The following is a 16200-nucleotide window of genomic DNA, read 5'->3' as shown; positions in this document are numbered from 1 at the left end:
AGACCCCTCAGAGGGGGGGTCAGGGCACCCCAAACCCTCCCAAATTTGGGGTGTCCCTCAGAGGGGGGGTCAGGGCACCCCAGACCCCCCCAAATTTGGGGTTCCCATCTCAGAGGGGGGGTCAGGACCCCCAAAACCCCTCAGAGGGGGGTCAGGGCACCCCAAACCCCTCAGAGGGGGGGTCAGGACCCCCAAAACCCCTCAGAGGGGGGGTCAGGACCCCCAAAACCCCTCAGAGGGGGGGTCAGGATCCCCCAGACCCCCCCAAATTTGGGGTTCCCGTCTCAGAGGGGGGGTCAGGCCCCCCTAAACCCCCCCAAATTTGGGGTGTCCCTCAGAGGGGGGGTCCCAGGCACTCGACGACGCCGCTGCCTTTGAGGCCGTCGAAGAAGAAGAAGTTGTTGTGGGGGGGGTCCCGCTGGGACAGGGCCTGGGGGGGGCACGGGGGGGGCAAATTTGGGGTCACAGCAGGTTCGGGGGAGCCCCTGAACCCCCCAAAACCCCCCCAAAACCCCCCTACCTTGACCACCTCCTGGCCCAGCACTCCCCCCACCACGGCGCACACCGGGGCCATCTCCGAGAAGCAGGAGCTGCAGGGGGGGGAAAATGGGGAAATGTGAGGAAAAAACCCCAAAACTGCCGGGTTTGACCCCAAAAAAGGGGCTTGGGAGCTTCCCTGAACCCTCAAGGATTGGGATCATCTCCTCCCAAAAAAAACCCCGTGAGGTTTGGGCCCAAAAGAGGTGCTGAGAACACGAGGGGGTTCAGCCCAAAAAAGGGGTCTGGGTGGCCCTAAAATCCCAAAATTTAGCCCCCAAAAGCTGCTTAAAATAATGAGGTTTGACCCCAAAAAAGGGGCTTGGGAGCTTCCCTGAACCCTCAGGGATTGGGATCATCCCCCCTCCAAAAAAACCCCATGAGGTTTGGGCCCAAAAGAGGTGCTGAGAACACGAGGGGGTTCAGCCCAAAAAAAGGGGTCTCAGTGGTCCTAAAATCCCAAAGTTTGGCCCCAAAAAGCTGCTTAAAATAATGAGGTTTTACCCCAAAAAAAGGGCTTGGGATCTTCCCTAAATTCTCAGGGATTGGGATCATCTCCTCCCAAAAAAAACCCCGTGAGGTTTGGGCCCAAAAGAGGTGCTGAGAACACGAGGGGGTTCAGCCCAAAAAAAGGGGTCTGGGTGGCCCTAAAATCCCAAAGTTTGGCCCCAAAAAGCTGCTCGGTGTCACTGGGGACACCTTGGGGACACCCTGGGGATGGGGTGGCTTTGGGGACATCCTGGGGACACCTTGGGGACGGACCCTTTGGGGACACTTTGGGGGCACCCCAGGGACATTTTAGGGACACTCTGGGGACATTTTAGGGACACTTTGGGGACTCTTTGAGGACACTCGGGGGACATTTTAGGGACACTTTGGGGACATTTTAGGGACACTTTGGGGACTCTTTGGGGACTCTTTGAGGACATTTTGGGGACACTTTGGGGACCTTTTAAGGACCCTTTGATGACACCCTGGGGACGAGGTGGCCTTGGGGACACTTTGAGAACACTTTGGGGACACCTTGGGGTCACTTTGGGGACATTTTAGGGACACTTTGAGGAACCTTTGGGGACCCTTTGGGAACATTTTAGGGACACTTTGGGGACAGGGTGGCCCTGATGACACTCTGGGGACACCCTGAGGACACTTTGGGGACACTTCGATGACACTTTGGGGACCCCCTTTGGGGACACCCTGAGAACACTCTGGGGACACTTTGGGGACATTTTAGGGACACCCTTTGAGAACACTCTGGGGACATTTTGGGGACACTTTGGGGACCCTTTGGGGACCCTTTGGGGACATTTTGGGGACACTTTGGGGACATTTTGAGGACCCTTTGGGGACATTTTGGGGACACCCTTTGAGGACATTTTGGGGACATTTTGGGGACACCCTTTGAGGACACTTTGGGGACATTTTGGGGACACTTTGGGAACCCTTTGGGGACATTTTGGGGACACCCTGAGGACACTTTGGGGACACTCTTTGATGACACCCTGGGGACATTTTGGGGACACTTTGGGAACCCTTTGGGGACATTTTGGGGACACTTTGGGAACCCTTTGGGGACATTTTGGGGACATTTTGGGGACCCTTTGGGGACATTTTGGGGACACTTTGGGGACATTTTGAGGACCCTTTGGGGACACTTTGGGGACACTTTGGGGACCCCCTTTGGGGACACTTTGGGGCCCCTTTGGGGACATTTTGAGGACATTTTGGGGACACTTTGGGGACATTTTGGGGACACTTTGGGGACACTCTGGGGACACTTTGGGGACATTTTGGGGCCCCTTTGGGGACGCTTTGGGGACACCCTTTGAGAACACTTTGGGGACATTTTGGGGACACTTGGGGAACCCTTTGGGGACACCCTTTGAGAACACTTTGGGGACATTTTGGGGACACTTGGGGAACCCTTTGAGGACACTTTGGGGACACTTTAGGGACATTTTGGGGACATTTTGGGGACCCTTTGGGGACGCTTTGGGGCCCCTTTGGGGCCATTGACCTGTGGAAGTGCTCCGGCAGCAGCTGCGGCCCCACCCCCAGAGCCTCCAACACCTCCCGGCGCAGCCGAAGGAGCCGCTCGGAGTCCTCGGAGCCGCTGCCGGGACACGGATCCCGACCCTGCTCCGAGCGGAACCGGAGCAGGACTGGGGGGAAAAACAGGAATTACAGAGGGAATGGGAACGCTGGGGTCCCCAACACCGCCCCCGGGACACGGATCCCGACCCTGCTCCGAGCGGAATGTCAGCAAAACTGGGGGAAAATGGGAAAAATGGGAATTACAGAGGGAAAAATGGGAATTACAGAGGGAAAAATGGGAATTACAGAGGGAATGGGAACGCTGGGATCCCCAACTCCACTCCCGGGACACGGATCCCGACCCTGCTCCGAGCGGAATGTCAGCAGGACTGGGGGAAAATGGGACACAAAGGAAAAAAAAATGGGAATTACAGAGGGGAAAAAATGCATATTACAGCGGGAAAATGGGAATGGATGGAATTACAGAGGGAAATGGGAAACGCTGGTATCCCCCACACCACCCCCGGACACGGAATCCCGACCCTGCTCCGAGGCGGCTGTCAGCAGGACTGGGGGGAAACTGGGAAAAAATGGGAATTACAGAGCGGAGACGGTGGAACGCTGGGAATCCCAACACCACCCCCGGGACACAGATCCCGGCCTTGCTCCGAGCGGAATGTCAGCAGGACTGGGGGAAAATGGGAAAAACGGGAATTACAGAGGGAAAAATGGGAATTACAGAGGGAAGGGGAACGCTGGGGTCCCCAACACCACCCCCGGGACACGGATCCCGGCCCTGCTCCGAGCGGAATGTCAGCAAAACTGGGGGAAAATGGGAAAAATGGGAATTACAGAGGGAAAAACGGGAATTACAGAGGGAATGGGAACGCTGGGATCCCCAACACCACCCCCGGGACACAGATCCCGACCCTGCTCCGAGCGGAACCGGAGCAAAACTGAGGGAAAATGGGAAAAATGGGAATTACAGAGGGAAAAATGGGAATTACAGAGGGAATGGGAACGCTGGGATCCCCAACACTGCTCCCGGGACACGGATCCCGACCCTGCTCCGAGCGGAACCTGAGCAGGACTGGGGGAAAATGGGAAAAATGGGAATTACAGAGGGAAGGGGAACGCTGGGATCCCCAACACCGCTGCTGGGACACGGATCCCGACCCTGCTCCGAGCGGAATGTCAGCAGGACTGGGGGAAAATGGGAAAAATGGGAATTACAGAGGGAAGGGGAACGCTGGGATCCCCAACACCGCTGGCGGGACACGGATCCTGTGGAATTTCAGGGAAGGCAACAAAACACCCTCAAGGACGAGGGAAAAATTCGGGAAGGGAGGGGGTTTTTTCCTGGGAATTCACCTTGGAGCAGGAAGAAGTCGGGCTCTTCCCGAGGGAACATCGAGCTCTTCCCAGGGGCAAACCCGGATTATCCAGGGGGGAAACAAAATTCCACTCACAGGAATTTAGGGAAGGGGACAAAACCCCCTCAGGACGTGGGAAAAGCGGGAAGGGAGGGTTTTTTTCCCGGGAATTCACCTTGGAGCAGGAAAAAGTTGGGCTCTTCCTGATGGAACACCCTGAGCTCTTCCCAGGGGCAAACCCGGATCATCCAGGGGGGGAAGAAAATTCCACTCACAGGAATTTAGGGAAGGGAAGGAAACACCCTCAGGACGTGGGAAAAGCGGGAAGGGAGGGGTTTTTTCCCGGGAATTCACCTTGGAGCAGGAAGTAGACAGGTCCTTCCCAAGGGAACATCGAGCTCTTCCCGAGGGAACACCCCGAGCTCTTCCCAGGGGCAAACCCGGATTATCCAGGAGAGGAAGAAATTCCACTCACAGGAATTTAGGGAAGGGGACGAAACCCCCTCAGGACGTGGGAAAAGTGGGAAGGGAGGGGTTTTTTCCTGGGAATTCACCTTGGAGCAGGAAAAAGTTGGGCTCTTCCCGAGGGAACATCCCGAGCTCTTCCCAGGGGCAAACCCGGATCATCCAGGGGGGGAAGAAAATTCCACTCACAGGAATTTAGGGAAGGGGAGGAAACCCCCTCAGGACGTGGGAAAAGCGGGAAGGGAGGGTTTTTTTCCCGGGAATTCACCTTGGAGCAGGAAGTAGTCCGGGGCCGTCCGTCGCAGCGCGGCCGCCGCCTTCTCCCCGCGCCACTCCACGGCCAGGGCTTCCCGCAGGGAGCAGAATTCCAGGCGCTGGGAATGCCAGAGGGGGGACACCGGGGGGCTCAGGGAGAGGGGGGGAGGGATCGGCCCCCAATTCCCGGGAGTTTGGGAATGTCGGGGGTGGGGGCGGGAAGGGCGGGTGAGAGACCGGCCGGGGGGAATTTGGGATTTGGGAATTTGGGAATTTGGGAGAGGTGGCTGCAAAGCCTGGAGGGGACGAGGGAAGGAGTTGGGAATTCTCCCATGTCTGTGGGGACAGGGAGCTGGGAATTCTCCTGCTTCCACAGGGACAGGGAGCTGGGAATTCTCCTGCTTCCACAGGGACAGGGAGCTGGGAATTCTCCCAATCCCCAGGGACAGGGAGCTGGGAATTCTCCCATGTCCATGGGGACAGGGAGCTGGGAATTCTCCCAATGCCCAGGGACAGGGAGCTGGGAATTCTCCCAATGCCCAGGGACAGGGAGCTGGGAATTCTCCCAATTCCAAAGGGACAGGGAGCTGGGAATTCTCCCAATTCCAAAGGGACAGGGAGCTGGGAATTCTCCCAATTCCAAAGGGACAGGGAGCTGGGAATTCTCCCAATGCCCAGGGACAGGGAGCTGGGAATTCTCCCAATGCCCAGGGACAGGGAGCTGGGAATTCTCCCAATGCCCAGGGACAGGGAGCTGGGAATTCTCCCAATCCCCAGGGACAGGGAGCTGGGAATTCTCCCAATCCACAGGGACAGGGAGCTGGGAATTCTCCCAATGCCCAGGGACAGGGAGCTGGGAATTCTCCCAATCCCCAGGCCCCAGCCCGGCCCTCCGGGGCTCTGGAATCCCAAACTCTCCTCCGGAGGAATTCCCGGCGGATCCGGGAGCCGGCAGCTGCTGCCCCGGGGGCCATTCCGGGGCCATTCCGGGGCCATTCCCGGCCGGAATGCTGAAGGAATGTGCCGGCTCAGCCCTTCCCCTCAGCCCAAAGCCCGGGGGGGGGGGGGGGGGGGGGTTTCGTGGGGGGGGGGGGTTTCCGCTATGCCTCGGGAATTCCAGCCGGGAATTCCAGCGGCTATTTAAGGGGCTAGCCGTGTTTCCGGGGCCACATCCCGGTTTTTAGGGCTCTTATCCCAGTTTTTAGGCTCTATCCCAGTTTTTAGGGCTCTCTCCCAGTTTTTAGGGGTCTATCCCAGATTTTAGGGGCTCTATCCCAGTTTTTTAGGCTCATCCCAGTTTTCAAGGGTCTATCCCTGTTTTTAGGGGTCTACCACAGTTTTAAGGGTATCTACCAGTTTTTAGGGGTCTCTCCCAGTTTTTAAAGGGTCTATCCCAGTTTTTAGGGGTCTCTCCCAGTTTTTAAAGGGTCTATCCCAGCTTTTAGGGGTCTATCCCAATTTTCAGGTCCTATCCTTAATTTTTAAGGATCTATCCCAGTTTTTAGGGATCTATCCCAGTTTTTAGGGGTCTATCCCAGTTTTTAGGGGTCTCTCCCAGTTTTTAGGGGTCTATCCCAGTTTCTAGGGATCTATCCCAGATTTTAGGGATCTCTCCCAGTTTTTAAGGGTCTATCCCAGTTTTTAGGGGTCTATCCCAGTTTTTAGGAGTCTATCCCAGTTTTTAAGGGTCTATCCCAATTTTTAAGGGTCTCTCCCAGTTTTTAAAGGGTCTATCCCAGCTTTTAGGGGTCTATCCCAATTTTCAGGTCCTATCCTTAATTTTTAAGGATCTATCCCAGTTTTTAGGGATCTATCCCAGTTTTCAGGGGTCTACCCCAGTTTTTCGGGATCTATCCCAGTTTTTAAGGATCTATCCCAGTTTTCAGGGATCTATCCCAGTTTTTAAGGGTCTATCCCAGTTTTTAGGGATCTATCCCAGTTTTTAGGGATCTATCCCAGTTTTTAGGGGTCTATCCCATTTTCTAAAGGTCCATCCCAGTTTTTAGGGGCTGTATCCTGTTTTTTAAGGGGCTATCCAGGTTTCCAGGGCCATATCCCAGTTTTTAGGGATCTATCCCAGTTTTTAGGGGTCTATCCCAGTTTTTAAGGGTCTCTCCCAGTTTTTAGGGGTCTCTCCCAGTTTTTAGGGGTCTATCCCAGTTTTTAGGGGTCTACCCCAGTTTTTAGGGGTCTCTCCCAGTTTTTAGGGGTCTATCCCAGTTTTTAGGGGTCTATCCCAGTTTTTAGGGATCTATCCCAGTTTTTAGGGATCTATCCCAGTTTTTAGGGGTCTATCCCATTTTCTAAAGCTCCATCCCAGTTTTTAGGGGCTGTATCCTGTTTTTTAAGGGGCTATCCAGGTTTCCAGGGCCATATCCCAGTTTTTAGGGCTCTCTCCCAGTTTTTAGGGGTCTCTCCCAGTTTTTAGGGGTCTCTCCCAGTTTTTAGGGGTCTCTCCCAGTTTTTAGGGGTCTCTCCCAGTTTTTAGGGATCTATCCCAGTTTTTAGGGGTCTATCCCAGTTTTCAGGGGTCTATCCCAGTTTTTAGGGGTCTATCCCAGTTTTCAAGGGTCTATCCCAGTTTTTAGGGATCTATCCCTGTTTTCAAGGGTCTATCCCAGTTTTTAGAGGTCTATCCCATTTTCTAAAGCTCCATCCCAGTTTTTAGGGGCTGTATCCTGTTTTTTAAGGGGCTATCCGGGTTTCCAGGGCCATATCCCAGTTTTTAGGGGTCTCTCCCAGTTTTTAGGGGTCTCTCCCAGTTTTTAGGGGTCTCTCCCAGTTTTTAGGGGTCTCTCCCAGTTTTTAAGGGTCTATCCCAGTTTTTAGGGGCCCATCCTGGTTTCTAAGGACTCTATCCCGGTTTTTAAAACTCTATCCCGGTTTTTAAAACTCTATCCCGGTTTTTAAAACTCTATCCCACTTTTTAGGGGTCTAACCCCCATTTTTAGATCCCATATCCCCATTTTCAGAGCCCACACCCCCATTTTTAGAGCCCATACCCCCATTTTTAGAGCCCACCCCCCCATTTTTAGAGCCCACCCCCATTTTTAGAGCCCACACCCCCATTTTTAGAGCCCACACCCCCATTTTTAGAGCCCATACCCCCATTTTTAGAGCCCCTATCCCCATCCTTGTTGCCACATCCCCATTTTTAGAGCCCACACCCCCATTTTTAGAGCCCACACCCCCATTTTTAGATCCCACATCCCCATTTTCAGAGCCCACCCCCCCATTTTTAGAGCCCATACCCCCATTTTTAGATCCCATATCCCCATCCTTGTTGCCACATCCCCATTTTCAGAGCCCACCCCCCCATTTTTTGATCCCAAATCCCCATTTTTCGAGCCCACATCCCCATTTTTAGGAGCCACACCCCCATTTTCCGTGCCCACCCCCCCATTTCCCGTGCCCCTCTCCCCATTCCCAGCTCTCCCATCCCGTTTTTCCCCCCCAGGAATCCCCCCCCTCACCTTTTTGACCATGGTGGTCTCGGGGGGGTCCAGCCGGGCCCGTTTGGCCTCGGGTCCGTCCTCCACCCCCGGGCTCCCTTTGGCCACCTTGGGCTTCTCCCTGGGGACAGCAGGGCCAAAATCTGGGAATGGGGCCCCAAATCCCGGGATTTGGGCCGGGAATTCCCCCCAGACTCACTCCCAGGGCCCAAAATGTGGGAATGTGGCCCCAAATCCCGGGATTGGGGCTGGGAATTCCCCCCAGACTCACTCCCAGGGCCCAAACTCTGGGAATGTGGCCCCAAATCCCGGGATTGGGGCTGGGATTCCCCCCCAGACTCACTCCCAGGGCCAAAATCCGGGAATGGGGCCCCAAATCCCGGGATTGGGGCTGGGATTTCCCCCCCAGACTCACTCCCAGGGCCCAAACTCTGGGAATGTGGCCCCAAATCCCGGGATTGGGGCTGGTTTTCCCCCCCAGACTCACTCCCAGGGCCCAAACTCTGGGAATGTGGCCCCAAATCCCGGGATTGGGGCCGGGAATTCCCCCAGACTCACTCCCAGGGCCCAAACTCCGGGAATGTGGCCCCAAATCCCGGGATTTGGGCCGGGAATTCCCCCAGACTCACTCCCAGGGCCCAAACTCTGGGAATGTGGCCCCAAATCCCGGGATTGGGGCCGGGAATTCCCCCCAGACTCACTCCCAGGGCCCAAACTCTGGGAATGTGGCCCCAAATCCCGGGATTGGGGCTGGGAATTCCCCCCAGACTCACTCCCAGGGCCCAAACTCTGGGAATGGCCCCAAATTCCCGGGGGATTTGGCCGGGCATATCCCCCCAGACCACTCCCGGGCCAAACAAAATCTGGGAATGGGGCCCCAAATCCCAGGATGGGGCTGGGATTTTCCCCCCCGATCAACTCACTCCCAGGGCCCCACAAAAATCTGGGCACATGGCCCCAAATCCCGGGATTGGGGCTTGGAATTCCCCACGACTCACTCCCAGGGCCCCAAACTCTGGAAATGTGGCCCCAAATCCCGGGATTTGGGCTGGGATTCCCCCCAGACTCACTCCCAGGGCCAAACTCTGGGAATGTGGCCCCAAATCCCGGGATTGGGGCTGGGATTTCCCCCCCAGACTCACTCCCAGAGCCCAAAATCTGGGAATGTGGCCCCAAATCCCGGGATTGGGGCCGGGAATTCCCCCCAGACTCACTCCCAGGGCCCAAACTCTGGGAATGTGGCCCCAAATTCTCCCCCCAGACTCACTCCCAGGGCCAAACTCTGGGAATGGGGCCCCAAATCCCGGGATTGGGGCTGGGATTCCCCCCAGACTCACTCCCAGGGCCCAAACTCTGGGAATGTGGCCCCAAATCCCGGGATTTGGGCTGGGATTTCCCCCCCAGACTCACTCCCAGGGCCAAACTCTGGGAATGTGGCCCCAAATCCCGGGATTGGGGCTGGGAATTCCCCCAGACTCACTCCCAGGGCCAAACTCTGGGAATGTGGCCCCAAATCCCGGGATTTGGGGCTGGTTCTCCCCCCAGACTCACTCCCAGGGCCCAAACTCTGGGAATGTGGCCCCAAGTCCCGGGATTGGGGCTGGGAATTCCCCCCCAGACTCACTCCCAGGGCCAAAATCTGGGAATGTGGCCCCAAATCCCGGGATTGGGGCTGGGATTTCCCCCCCAGACTCACTCCCAGGGCCCAAACTCTGGGAATGTGGCCCCAAATCCCGGGATTGGGGCTGGTTTTCCCCCCCAGACTCACTCCCAGGGCCCAAACTCTGGGAATGTGGCCCCAAATCCCGGGATTGGGGCCGGGAATTCCCCCAGACTCACTCCCAGGGCCCAAACTCTGGGAATGTGGCCCCAAATCCCGGGATTGGGGCTGGGAATTCCCCCAGACTCACTCCCAGGGCCCAAACTCTGGGAATGTGACCCCAAATCCCGGGATTGGGGCTGGGATTTCCCCCCCAGACTCACTCCCAGGCCCAAAATCTGGGAAATGTGGCACCAAATCCCGGGATGGGGCTGGTTCTCCCACCCGACTCACTCCAGGGCACAAAACCTCTGTGGATGTTGGCCCCAAATCCCGGGATTTGGGACGGGAATTCCCCCAGACTTCACTCCCAGGCCCAAATACACTCTGGGAATTGTGGCCCCAAATCCCGGGATTGGGGCTGGGATTTCCCCCCCAGACTCACTCCCAGGGCCCAAACTCTGGGAATGTGGCCCCAAATCCCGGGATTGGGGCTGGTTTTCCCCCCCAGACTCACTCCCAGGGCCCAAACTCTGGGAATGTGGCCCCAAATCCCGGGATTGGGGCTGGGAATTCCCCCCAGACTCACTCCCAGGGCCCAAACTCTGGGAATGTGGCCCCAAATCCCGGGATTTGGGCTGGTTCTCCTCCCAGACTCACTCCCAGGGCCAAAATCTGGGAATGGGGCCCCAAATCCCGGGATTGGGGCTGGGATTTCCCCCCAGACTCACTCCCAGGGCCCAAAATCTGGGAATGTGGCCCCAAATCCCGGGATTGGGGCCGGGAATTCCCCCAGACTCACTCCACAAACTCGTGGTGGCCCAGGTCAGCGAACATGAAGCCGTGGTAGCCAAAGACGTCCCCGGTGAAGAACTTGACCCCGCTCTGGTGGCAGATCTGGTTGATCCTCACCATGGACTCCCGGGAGCAGCACGTCAGGCACACCTGGGAATGGGAATTCCACGGGTGAGGCACTCAGAGCCCCCAAAATCTCCCTGGGACCCACCCAGCCTGCTCCAAAACGGGACAATCCTGCCCCAAAATGGGACAATGCAGCCCCAAACTGGGACAATGCAGCCCCAAAATGGGACAATCCAGCACCAAAATGGGACAATCCTGCCTGAAAAATGGGACAATCCAGCCCCAAAATGGGACAATCCAGCCCCAAAATGGGACAATCCTGCCCCAAAATGGGACAATCCAGCCCCAAAATGGGAAAATCCAGCCCCAAAATGGGCCAATCCAGCCCCAAAATGGGACAATCCAGCCCCAAAATGGGACAATCCTGCCCCAAAATGGGACAATCCTGCCCCAAAATGGGACAATCCAGCCCCAAAATGGGACAATCCTGCCCCAAAATGGGAAAATCCAGCCCCAAAATGGGACAATCCAGCCCCAAAATGGGACAATCCAGCCCCAAAATGGGACAATCCAGCCCCAAAATGGGACAATCCTGCCCCAAAATGGGACAATCCAGCCCCAAACTGGGCCAATCCAGCCCCAAACTGGGACAATCCAGCCCCAAACTGGGACAATCCAGCCCCAAAATGGGAAAATCCAGCACCAAACTGGGCCAATCCAGCCCCAAACTGGTCCAACCCCCCCCCAAACTGGTCCAATCCCCCCCAAACTGGTCCAACCCCCCCCAAACTGGTCCAATCCCACCCAAACTGGTCCAACCAAAACCCCCCCCCCAAACTGGTTCCTCCAACCCCCCCCCCCAAATGGTCCAATCCCCCCCAAACTGGTCCAGTCCCCCCCAAACTGGTCCAATCCCCCCCCAAACTGGTCCAACCCCACCCCAAACTGGTCCAATCCCACCCAAACTGCTCCAATCCCCCCCAAACTGGGCCAATCCAGACCCAAACTGGTCCAGTGCCCCCCAAACTGGTCCAATCCCCCCCAAACTGGTCCAACCCCACCCCAAACTGGTCCAGTGCCCCCCAAACTGGTCCAATCCCCCCCAAACTGGGCCAATCCAGACCCAAACTGGTCCAATCCCACCCAAACTGGTCCAGTGCCCCCCAAACTGGTCCAATCCCCCCCAAACTGGGCCAATCCAGACCCAAACTGGTCCAACCCCCCCCAAACTGGTCCAACCCCCCCCCAAACTGGTCCAATCCCACCCAAACTGGTCCAACCCCCCCCCAAACTGGTCCAACCCCCCCAAACTGGTCCAATCCCCCCCAGACTGGTCCAGTGCCCCCCGAGTGGTGCCCGCAGCCCGTACCGCGTCGAACTGGGTGAAGAAGTCGTGGGGTTTGGCGTCGACGCTCTCGGGGTCGGCCCTCACCTCCACCATGGGGTTCAGGCTCTGGGCACGGCCCAGCGACGCCTCGGCCACGTTCCGGCCACACGAGCCCGCCGGCACCAGGAACTGGGAACAGCTGTCCGGGGAAACCTGGAACGGGATTGGGAATGGGACCAGGGAATGGGATCAGGAACTGGGAACAGCTGTCCGGGGAAACCTGGAATGGGATTGGGAATGGGATCAGGAACTGGGAACCACAGTCCTGGGAAACCTGGAACGGGAATGGGAATGGGATTGGGAATGGGATCAGGAACTGGGAACAGCTGTCCTGGGAAACCTGGAATGGGATTGGGAATGGGATTGGGAATGGGATCAGGAACTGGGAACAGCTGTCATCCGGGGAAACCTGGAATGGGAATGGGAATGGGATTGGGAATGGGACCAGGAACTGGGAACCACAGTCCTGGGAAACCTGGAATGGGAATGGGAATGGGATTGGGATCAGGAACTGGGAACCACAGTCCTGGGAAACCTGGAATGGGATTGGGAATGGGATTGGGAATGGGATCAGGAACTGGGAACAGCTGTCATCCGGGGAAACCTGGAACGGGATTGGGAATGGGAATGGGATTGGGATCAGGAACTGGGAACAGCTGTCATCCGGGGAAACCTGGAATGGGATTGGGAATGGGATTGGGAATGGGATCAGGAACTGGGAACAGCTGTCATCCGGGGAAACCTGGAATGGGATTGGGAATGGGAATGGGATTGGGACCAGGAACTGGGAACAGCTGTCATCCGGGGAAACCTGGAATGGGAATGGGAATGGGATCAGGAACTGGGAACCACAGTCCTGGGAAACCTGGAACGGGAATGGGATTGGGAATGGGATCAGGAACTGGGACCAGGAACTGGGAACCACAGTCCTGGGAAACCTGCAACGGGATTGGGAATGGGAATGGGATCAGGAACTGGGAACGGCTGTCATCCGGGGAAACCTGCAACGGGAATGGGAATGGGATCAGGAACTGGGAACCACAGTCCTGGGAAACCTGGAACGGGAATGGGAATGGGATCAGGAACTGGGAACCACAGTCCTGGGAAACCTGGAATGGGATTGGGATTGGGAATGGGATCAGGAACTGGGAACCACAGTCCTGGGATACCTGCAATGGGAATGGGAATGGGAATGGGATCAGGAACTGGGAACCACAGTCCTGGGAAACCTGCAATGGGAATGGAATCAGCAACTGGGAACCACTGCCATCCGGGGAAACCTGGAATGGGATTGGGAATGGGATTAGGAATGGGACCAGGAACTGGGAACCACAGTCCTCCTGGGACACCTGGGATAGGAATTCCAGACTGGGATCAGCAACTGGGCACCACAGTCCTCCTGGGAAACCTGGAATGGGATGGGATGGGACACAGGGATGGGAATTCCAGAACGGGATCAGGAATTGGGCATGAGTGTCATCCTGGGAAACCTGGAATTCCAGACCGGGATCAGGAACTGGGAACCACAGTCCTGTTGGGAAAGCTGGGATGGGACAGGATGGGAATTCCAGAGCTGGGATCCCACTGGAACAAGGAACTGGGCACCAGTGTCCTTCTGGGACACCTGGGATGGGACACAGGGATGAGTATTCTGGAAGTGCGATCAGGTTGTGCAGGTGTGTTTGTGCCCCAGTGGTGTGGTCTGTGCCCCCCAGGTGTGCCCAGGTGTGCTGTGCCCAGGTGTGCCCCCCAGGTGTGCCCAGGTGTGTCTGTGCCCCCCAGGTGTGCCCCCCGCTCACCTGGCGATGGTCGAGCAGGGTGACCCCCCTGACCCCGGCCAGGATGAGGCTGTGCCCAGGTGTGCCCAGGTGTGTCTGTGCCTCCCAGGTGTGCCCAGGTGTGTCTGTGCCCCCCAGGTGTGCCCAGGTGCCCCCCAGGTGTGTCTGTGCCCCCCAGGTGTGCCCAGGTGCCCCCCAGGCGTGCCCAGGTGTGTCTGTGCCCCTCCAGGTGTGTCTGTGCCCCCCCCAGATGTGCCCAGGTGTGCCCAGGTGCCCCCCAGGCGTGCCCCCCGCTCACCTGGCGATGGTCAAGCAGGGTGACCCCCCTGACCCCGGCCAGGATGAGGTTATGCCCAGGTGTGTCTGTGCCCCCCAGGTGTGCCCAGGTGCCCCCCAGGTGTGCCCAGGTGTCTGTGCCTCCCAGGTGTGCCCAGGTGTGTCTGTGCCCCCCAGGTGTGTCTGTGCCCCCCAGGTGTGTCTGTGCCCCCCAGGTGTGCCCAGGTGTGTCTGTGCCCCCCAGGTGTGTCTGTGCCCCCCAGGTGTGTCTGTGCCCCCCAGGTGTGCCCAGGTGCCCCCCAGGTGTGTCTGTGCCCCCCAGGTGTGTCTGTGCCCCCCAGGTGTGCCCCCCGCTCACCTGGCGATGGTCGAGCAGGGTGACCCCCCTGACCCCGGCCAGGATGAGGTTTTTGGCCACCTCTGCCCCCAGGCCCCGCAGCCCCACCAGCAGCACCCGCGACGCCCGTAACCTGCGGGGAAGCCCGGGAAAAGGTGGGAAAGGCGGGAAAACCCCTCGGGAATGACACACCCCCCAGGAGGGCTCCTACAGAGACCCTCCAGAGCCCTATAGGGCCCCCCCCAGCTCCTATAGATCCGCCCCAAATCCCTATAGGGTCCCCTCAGCTCCTATAAGGACCCTCCAGACCCCTATAGGCCCCCCCCCAGCTCCTATAGATCCTCCCCAAACCCCTATAGGGCTCCCCTCCCTCCTATGGGCACACCCCAAAACCCTATAGGGTCCGCCCCAAGCTCCTACAGGATGTTCCAGGACCCCGTAGGAACCCTCCAGACCCCTATAAGGTCCCCCCCAAGCTCCTATAGGACGTCCCAGGACCCAACAGGAATCCTCCAGACCCCTATAAGGTCCCCCCCAAGCTCCTATAGGATGCCCCAGGACCCCATAGGAACCCTCCAGACCCCTACAGGGTCCCCCCCCAGCTCCTACAGGATATCCCAGGACCCTACAGGAACCCTCCAGACTCCTATAGGGTCCCCCCCCAGCTCCTATAGATCCTCCCCAAACCCCTATAGGGCTCCCCTCCCTCCTATGGGCACACCCCAAACCCCTATAGGATCCCCCCCAAACTCCTAAAGGATGTCCCAGGACCCTACAGGAACCCTCCAGACCCCTATAAGGTCCCCCTCAACCTCCTATAGGACGTCCCAGGACCCCATAGGAACCCTCCAGACCCCCATAGGGTCCCCCTCAAGCTCCTATAGATCCTCCCCAAACCCCTATAGGATCCCCCCGAAACTCCTAAAGGATGCCCCAGGACCCCATAGGAACCCTCCAGACCCCTATAGGGTCCCCCTCAAGCTCCTATAGATCCTCCCCAAATCGCTATAAGGTCCCCCCCAGCTCCTATAAGGACCACTCAGACCCCCATAGGGTCCCCCCCAAGCTCCTATAGATCCTCCCCAACTCCTATAGGGCTCCCTCAGCTCCCATAAGGACCCCCCAGGCCCCCATAGAGCCCCCTCCCAGCTGCTACACAGCCCCCCCAGACCCCCCCAGAACCCTCCTCCCACGACCCCTATAGGGTCCCCCCGGCCCCCTATAGACCCCCCCATGCCCACGGACCTTTTCTGGGCCTCGAGCCCCCAGAGGCGGATCTGCCGGTCGTACTGAGCCGCCTCCTCCTCGCTGATGCCGCCGGGGCCGGACTCGTCCTTCTCCACCATCGCCGCGAGCCCCTCGGACCCTTCACGGTCCCTCAGAGCCTTCGCGGTCCCTCAGAGCCCCCTCACGAACCCTCGAGGTCGCTCAGACCCCCCGAGAGCCTCTCAGGGTCTCTCAAACCCTTCAAAGCGGCCCCTCGAAGCTCCTCACAGCCCCTTAAGGTCTCTCAGACCCCTCAAAGCCCCTCAGACTCCTCCCCAAGCTCCTCAGGACCCGTTAAGGTCCTTCAGACCCCCCCCAAAGCCGCTCAGGCCCCGTTAAGGTCCCTCAGACCCCTCACGACCTCCCAAAGCCGCTCAGGCCCCGTTAAGGTCCCTCAGACAACCCCCCCAAAGCCCCTCA

The 16200-nt window shown here is 57.9% G+C and overlaps 1 protein-coding gene across 4 annotated transcripts; it reads right to left on the bottom strand.

Moving 5' to 3' along the window:
* Positions 1-40: 40 nt before the first annotated feature.
* Positions 41-16075, bottom strand: SAE1 (SUMO1 activating enzyme subunit 1). Of its 4 annotated transcripts, XM_039379548.1 has the most exons (12): positions 15760-16065; positions 14536-14647; positions 13106-13124; positions 12106-12260; positions 10678-10820; positions 8138-8237; positions 4678-4783; positions 3365-3393; positions 2555-2670; positions 521-590; positions 334-430; positions 41-139 (listed from the first exon to the last, which is right to left on the bottom strand). In XM_039379548.1, the coding sequence occupies exons 1-11, from the start codon at positions 15858-15860 to the stop codon at positions 335-337; spliced, it is 1047 nt and encodes a 348-aa protein (XP_039235482.1). In that variant the 5' UTR covers positions 15861-16065; the 3' UTR covers positions 41-139; position 334. The 4 variants fall into 4 exon arrangements, with proteins under 4 accessions (XP_039235482.1, XP_039235470.1, XP_039235478.1 ...); XM_039379536.1 differs by lacking the exon at positions 3365-3393 and having other exon boundaries at positions 2555-2699; positions 15760-16062; XM_039379544.1 differs by lacking the exons at positions 41-139; positions 3365-3393 and adding an exon at positions 198-231 and having other exon boundaries at positions 2555-2699; positions 15760-16063.
* Positions 16076-16200: the final 125 nt, after the last annotated feature.

This window comes from Pipra filicauda, unplaced genomic scaffold (assembly GCF_003945595.2).
Source record: "Pipra filicauda isolate LSUMZ 115617 unplaced genomic scaffold, ASM394559v2 scaffold1054_size34143_pilon, whole genome shotgun sequence".
NCBI classification, from domain to species: Eukaryota; Metazoa; Chordata; class Aves; order Passeriformes; family Pipridae; genus Pipra; species Pipra filicauda.
This window is presented reverse-complemented; position numbering and strand designations above follow the sequence as displayed.